Source organism: Mustela lutreola, chromosome 2 (genome assembly GCF_030435805.1).
Source record: "Mustela lutreola isolate mMusLut2 chromosome 2, mMusLut2.pri, whole genome shotgun sequence".
NCBI classification, from domain to species: domain Eukaryota; kingdom Metazoa; phylum Chordata; class Mammalia; order Carnivora; family Mustelidae; genus Mustela; species Mustela lutreola.
This window is the reverse complement of record NC_081291.1, coordinates 3,787,030-3,794,504: the sequence shown is the minus strand read 5'-3', so window position 1 is coordinate 3,794,504 and position 7,475 is coordinate 3,787,030. Positions and strand designations below refer to the sequence as shown.

At 56.9% G+C, this 7,475-nt stretch overlaps 1 protein-coding gene across 1 annotated transcript; it reads left to right on the top strand.

The window, feature by feature from the left end:
* The first annotated feature begins 339 nt into the window (after positions 1-339).
* Positions 340-2,154, top strand: ZNRF4 (zinc and ring finger 4). Its single transcript, XM_059165118.1, is given in 2 exon segments — positions 340-486; positions 488-2,154. Coding segments are annotated over 2 exon segments (1,425 nt in total). The 5' UTR covers positions 340-354; the 3' UTR covers positions 1,781-2,154.
* Positions 2,155-7,475: the final 5,321 nt, after the last annotated feature.

Genomic DNA, 7,475 nt, shown 5'->3' with positions numbered 1-7,475 from the left:
ATTTGGATTTTAAGAACCGACCTCCTGGGGGAAGGGTGCCCTGAACAAGTCTGGGTCCTCCTGGGTATCTCCAAAGGGGGTAACATTGACATCTCCCTCGGTGGGTCTCTGAGAGTCTTGGGGAGATAAGGCTTTCCAGTAGCAATATAAGTCCTAGATCGGTGCCACCAGGGGCCATCAGCCTACTTTGGGGCACCCTGAGCCTTATGAGGTCGAGGAACGGGCTGCTCTGAGCATTCCACAAGTTTCCTCAGAGGCTGCTCAGGTCTCCCTGGGTGTCAGCGATCCAGGGATTCTGCCTTGGCCACAGCCCTAGGCAACGGTGGGCCCTTGGGGACAAGATGGAACTGGACGATGTCACAGAGGCCAGAGGCATCTAGAACCCCAGGGTTTCCTGCTCTCAGTGTCATCTCCTGGCAAGACTGCCTGGGCAGGTGGGCAGCTCCTGAGACCCCCCTTTAGAGACACGATGCATATGGGGCTGCCCCAGGAGCAGTTTCTGCCTAGGGACGTCCTGGCCCCAGCTGTCCCACTTCCCTGCCCCTGAAACCCCCCCCCCATTCGAGCTCACCTCACTTCCCATCTCGGCCACGGGCCCCCCGGGAGGCCCTGGAGATGCCCGAAGGCCTCCGGTCTGCTGTCCCCAGCGGGACCTAGTCCACGCCGCATCCGGGGGAAGAGGAGGAGGAGGGGGGGCGTGGCTATGGGGCAGCTGGAGCCAGCCCGGGCCCCGCGGGCAGTCACCGCCTGGCTGACCCTGCTGGTGCTGCTGGTGCCCTCGGAGGCGGTGGTGCGGGCCGTGTTGGATGGCAACGCCAGCACCGTGGACTTCGCCGACCTGCCGGCCCTGTTCGGGGTGCCCCTGGCCCCTGAGGGCGTGCGGGGCTACCTGATGGAGGCCAAGCCGGCCAACGCCTGCCACCCCATCGAGGGCCCGCGGCCGGGCAACGGCTCGCTGGGCGCCATCGTGCTGATCCGCCGCTACGACTGTACCTTCGACCTCAAGGTGCTGCACGCCCAGCGGGCGGGCTTCGAGGCGGCCATCGTGCACAACGTGCGCTCGGACGAGCTGGTGCGCATGGCCCACGTCTACGAGGACCTGCGGCGTCAGATCGCCATCCCCTCGGTGTTCGTGGGCGAGGCCGCCTCGCAGGACCTGCGGGTCATCGTGCGCTGTGACAAGGGGGCCCACGTCGTCCTGCTGCCCGACTACCCGCCGTGCCCCGACCTGGACTGCCACCCAGTGCTGGCCGTCTCCTGGGTGCTGGGCCGCGCCCTGGCCCTGCTCGCCTCTGTCTTCCTGGTCCTCCGCCCGCTGTGGGGCTGGCTCTGGGCCCGGTGGAGCCGCGGGCCGGAGGTCAAGCCGCGGGCCGGCCAGAAGGCCCAGGTGCGCACCTTCACGCGGCGGAACGACCTGTGTGCCATCTGCCTGGACGAGTACGAGGAGGGCGACCAGCTCAAGATCCTGCCCTGCTCCCACACTTACCACTGCAAGTGCATTGACCCCTGGTTCTCCCAGGCCGCCCGGCGCTCCTGCCCCGTGTGCAAGCAGTCGGTGGCCGGCACGGAAGACGGCTCCGACTCCACCGTGGACAGCCTGGGCGACGAGGACCCCTCGCTGCCGGGCCACCGACCCCCCATCTGGGCCATCCAGGCCCGGCTGCGCTCGCGGAGGCTGGAGCTGCTGGCCCACGCCGGCTCCCAGGGCCACTCCAGTGCCACGTCTGTGGGGGTGGCCGAGGCCACCGCACCCTCCCAGAGGCCTCCAGAACGGCTATGAGGCACTATGGCTCCCCCGCCCCGGGAGGTTGTGGCGATGGATGGGGGCAGGGAGGATGGAAATGCCGAGTGTTTCTAGTCTAGAGAGAATAAAGTGGGTTTGAAAGCGGAGTCTCGCCCTGACTGCTGTGGGGCCGCGGGCTTCTGGCCGCCCAGGGCCACCCATGTGGCAACTCCCAGCATCTGCGGGTAAACCAGGAGACCCCCCGGGAGAGGTGGGCAGGAGGGTGTCTCCAGGGACGCTATGTCGTCTGTCGCACCACTGGTGGCCTTGGGATGCCCCGCACCTCCTTTCCAATCCTGGGCATGTGAGGTCCCAGCTTGGCTTGGTCCTTTTGCATTTCAACTTTTTTTTTTTTTAATAAAATTTTTCCTTTGGACTGATCTTAGATGTACAGAAAAGTGGCCAAGGTACTAACTCCAGAGAATTCCTGTGTGCCCGTCACCCAGCTTCCCATAATGCTCACCTCCTGCACATCACAGCAAACTCCCCTGTCCCCACTGAGAAAGCGACGTGGGTACGTCCGTGACCATGTACTCATCTCTAGCTTTGATCTGAATTTCCCCATCACTGCCGCTTTTTATAGTGATAAAAGTCACACAGGGCGCCTGGGTGGCTCAGGGGGTTAAGCCACTGCCTTCGGCTCAGGTCATGATCTCGGGGTCCTGGGATTGAGTCCCGTATCGGGCTCTCTGCTTCCCTTTCTCTCTCTCTCTGCCCACTTGTGATCTCTCTGTCAAATAAATAAATAAATTCTTTAAAAAAAAAAAAGTCACACATACCCAAGTACAGAGAATAGGATAATGACCCCCCCACATGCTCCCATTACTCAGATTCGACAGACAAGACAGACAACTCTCTCTAGGGCGACTCTCAAGTCAACATCCTTCAGGCTCCTCTGTCCCTTGTCATTCTGATGCAAACGCCAGATGGTTTTCATCTGTAAACATCTGGTGTTTCTAAAGCAGCAGCCCTCACCTGGGTTGGGGGTTCTGCCCCCAGGGGACTCTGGGTGATATCTGGGGACATCTGTGGTTGTCATGCCTGGTGGGGGAGGGGAGGTTCCTGGTGTCAAGGGGGTGGGGACCTGGGTGTTGTTCAACACTTCCCCCCCACCCCAGCACGCAAGACAGCCTTCCATGACCTGGTCCTGGGGTTAGCAGTGCCAAGGGGCACAGCCCCTGCTCCAAGATAAGACTTTTTTTTTTTTTTTTTTTTTAACATGGGGCTTATACTCAAGACACAACCCAAGATCCAAGATCTAGAGATGAGATCTAGAGTCAAGTCTTAACTGACTGAGCCACCCAGGCACCCCCTAAGATAAGACTCTTTAAAAAAAAACAAAACCCACCAACGTCAGGATTGTGTTAAAAATTACGATTCCCTGAGAGCATCAGATCTCCATCCAGCGGACACACGGAAATGCGAACCCTTGTGAAGCGCGTTTTTTTAGGTTGTCTGGGTCAGGACCTAGGTCAAGTCTAGAGTCGGTGGTGGTCTCCTAAATCTTCATTGACAGCCTCCCGTCTCTTTTGCCTCTTACCTTTGCCTCTCTCACTTTTGCCTCGCGATCGTTGCGATTGTTGAAGCCACTAGGTCACTTCCTCTGTGGTGACATCTCCCACCTGGGCATTGCCCAGCTTGTCCCCCTGGTGCCGTTTAACACGTTCCTCAGTCCCCTGTGCCTCCTGTGAGTTTGCAGCGGGATTCAGAGACCAGCTCAGATGTGGCTTAGTTTTAAGGCGAGTAAATAAGGTGCTTCTTCAGAAGGGTTGGGCCATTTCAAGGGTCTTCTGGGCATTGAATGAGGGTCACTTGCTTGGGCGGGTGGCAGGCATGATGAGGAAGGCCTGGGAGGGAACACTGGATCTGACACTGCTGACACTGGAATGGCGAAAAGGAGGTGAGTGTGCAGGAAGTGTAGTCCAGGCTGAGGGAACAGCACATGCAAAGGTCCTGGGGCAGAACCAGGCCTGGCATGTTTGAGAAGCCGTACCAAGGAAGGCTTTGTGGTTGGAGCAGAGTGAGGGAGGGAGGTGGGACAGGGAGGAGGTGAGGGCAGGAAGGGGATGGGGCAGTTGGCACAGGACATTGTAAATCTGGGGAAGGAATTTGATTTTTCTTCTGCGATGCTGAGTAAAACCACTGGAGGGGTTTTAAGAAGCTCAGACAAAATCCTTCTCAGCAGCACTTCTAGGTCTCAGTTTTTCAGATGAGGCAACTGTGGCCCAGAGAGGCCAAGTCACTCTCTCGGGGTCACAGAGCAGGTGCGTGATGGTGGAGTTTGGACCCCGCAGTCTGGTCTTGGGAGGTCTGCTAGTGAGTATGTGTGTGCAGTCAGAGATTTCCTGTGTTATGCATATGGAAGTGTTTTTCATTGTGCTTTGCTGTCTTCATGACCAAGACAAAGCTCGGAAACTTCAAGGTGGTTGAAGGAAAAGGGTCTCCCTTCTTGGATTGATGATGTCAAAGGACAGGCCCTTGGTCATGGCTCTGATGTGTGTGTATGTGCGTGTGTGTGTGTGTAGGGGTGGGCTAAGGTCCTTGCACATGCATGATCCCCGAGGGGCTGCAGCTCCGTGATGAGGACCTCATACCCAGCTTCTGAGGGCCCTTGTTCCCAGCTCTGTGTAATGCCACAAACAGAGGCTGCACTTTCCGGGGCACCCTGTTTTAGTCACTGGGAATGGCCCATGGCACTGGCAAGGGAAGGATAAGCCTCTCTGTCCAGCAGGCATGAAAGGGGGTGAGAATGGAGAGATGGACGGGGAGGGATAGATGTAGCAGTCAAGATTGGGGTTGGTGATGGGATCCAGGACCCAACCAGAGCAGATTAAGCCCCTGGGGCTCATGAATATGAATAGTCAGTGCAGAGATGGCATGGAGGCTCTACCGCGTCCAGGGCCTGGAATCCTTCTATATTATTGCTCCAAATCCTTAGCAAGTAGGTCACCCCCTCATGGGACAATGCAGTTGCTTGAGCTCCAGCTATCACATCTGCCTCCCAGTCAATGAGTAGGAGTGAGGAAGGGCTCCCCACTTGCTTTTTTTTTTTTTTTTTTTTAAACATTTTATTTATTTATTTGACAGAGAGAAATCACAAGTAGATGGAGAGGCAGGCAGAGAGAGAGGGAAGCAGGCTCTCTGCTGAGCAGAGAGCCCGATGCGGGACTCGATCCCAGGACTCTGAGATCATGACCTGAGCTGAAGGCAGCGGCTTAACCCACTGAGCCACCCAGGCGCCCTCCCCACTTGCTTTTAAGGTCACTCCCAGAAATCCCATAAACCAGTTCTGCTCACACCCCATTGACCAGAACCAAGTCATGTGGTCACACTTGCCTAAAGGGACACTGGGAAATGTAGTCTTTATTCTGAATGGCCAACAGTCCAGCTGAAAACCAGAGGTTTCTATTCTTAGGGAATAGGGGAGAAGAGATATGAAGGTTGGCCAGCACTGCCTCCCACTTGGATACACTGTGGAACATGGCTCACATGTTTGTTAAAGGAGAGAAAGGAAAGGAAAGGAATCTTCTCACCTCCATCTTGAGCCTCCTTCAAGATCACAGGCAGAACAGAGAAGTTAGGCACATCCCAGGTCAAGGGACAGATGACTTTTCTCACAACCAGGCTGCTAGGGGAAGGAGTGAGCTCACCGTCCCTGGGGATAGAAACCAGCTCTCACTGATGCCCTGCCGTGCTCCAGGACTCCTGGCTTCCACCAGTAACCCTTCCTGAGCCTCAGTTTTCCCATCTATACAATGGGCACAGCAGTAGCAATGGGCTCCACAGGGCTCCCTAAACATGGACGATGGTAAGCACAGTGCCTGACACTAAGTGTTCTGTCGGTATTTGTAAATTGACTAAGCGACCTGCCCACAGCCCAGCTAGAATACTGGGTTATCAGAGCTGTGCGGGGGAAGCCCTGGCCCTGTGTTAGCCCAAAGGGGGGTGCCTTGACCCAACCCAGAGAATGTGGGAGGCTTCCTGGAGGTGTTGTCTTCTCGACAAGAGCAGAAAGAATGGGAATCAGCCCTGTGAAAAGGAAGAGTGACCCTGTCACCTAAAGCAGCACAAGCAAAGATCTGGTCTGGCATCCAGTGGGTACTTAATAAGTGTACATAAGGTCCTTGCCCCGCAATCAGAGCCTGCCCCCTCCAAGAAGGGGCCTCAGTTTCATCCTAGCCTCCTCGGTCCCCCAACGCCTGGGCCCGGGCGCTTCTCCAGCCGCCTTCGGGGAGCCTGCGCGCTGCCAAGGACTGCCAGCTTAGCGAGGCCGGCCGGTGCCAGCCTCCTCGGCCCTGCTTGGCTGCCGCCCCACGTAAGCACCAGCAGAGGCCTTCTCCCACCCGTCCAGACAGCATCCATCTGGGTTGTCTAAGGGGGAGTTGGCCAGATGGGGAAACTGAGGCTCAGGGGTGGGGGTGGGGTGGAGTCAGGGCTCCCAGCAGGACTCCTGAGCACACACGCTGTGCCAGGCTCCAGGCCACCTTCCTTCCGCACGAACCCCTTGCCTCCCGAGCCAGGCTCCTGTCCGATACCCCCATTTTCCGGAAGAAGAAATTGAGTCTGTGAAAGAAGGTGTGGTTTGCCTGGGGCCACACACCCGGCCGCTCGCTCCCGCACCGTTTTTAACTGGCTCTCACTTTGATTTCTGCCTTCTGCTGGCCTCTACCTCCCCAGCGTGGGTCACAGCTCCAGCTGTCCCTTCAACAACATGCATAGGCCCCCTTCTCACCTAGGCCTTCACTGGGGAGCCTAGACACAGCCGTGACTGAGACGGACCCAGGCCCCACCTGCATAGGGCGCCCACTCCTCCCCCCGTGTGGGGGAGGGACCGTGATGGGTTGGGGGGAGGTACAGGTGCTGGGAGGGCCTCAGCCTGCAGGGTCGGGGAAGGCTTCTCGAACAGGGGGCATCTACCTCAAGACATGAAGGACAGAACAGAAGCAGTTTGGCAAGAGATGGAAGGGTGCTCAAGGGGGAGGGAACAGCATGTACCAGGAGCCAGAGTCCTAAAAGCCACAAAGGCTCTTAACCTAATTGGACATGACTCCTGCCTCAACACACATGCGCATTTTTGGTTATAACAAGTAATGACACCTCAAGTTTGTAACCACACTCTCTTCTGCCTTCCAAGAGTGCGTGGTCTCCGCTATTCTAGAAGACAGATGGAAGTAGGTCCTATTTTGAACAATCCCATTTTTCAGATAAGGAAACTGAGGCCCAGAGAGGTTTAAGTGGCTTGCCCCCAGGGAAAACAGCTTAGAAGGGACAAAGCCGGGTGCTGAACTCTAGAAGCCCACCTTTGGAGGCCGTTGGCATCATCATCCTGGACAACGGTTGAATCGAAGGAGTGAATGGTAGAATGAGAGGCAGAGAGACCCCCTCCTCCCCCAGGATTCTCAGGGCACACAGCACCTCTGCTCTGTCCCAGCTCCTTCTCCCAACTCCCAACCTCATTTGGTGGGTGCCAATCCACTCTAATGAGAGCTGAGGACGCTCACATTGCGTAGAGGAGGTGCTCTTCACCTCCTCTACTCCACACGCTCTGCTCCTCATGATACAACCAATAAAGAGCGGGTTCCAAGGAACTTATTGTCACTCTCAGCGGCTACTGGAGGCCACTGCAGAAATGATGCAGGCTGCAAGGAGGCGGAGTGCCAAGTTCTCACCCCGATGGCATCTGGAAGAGGGG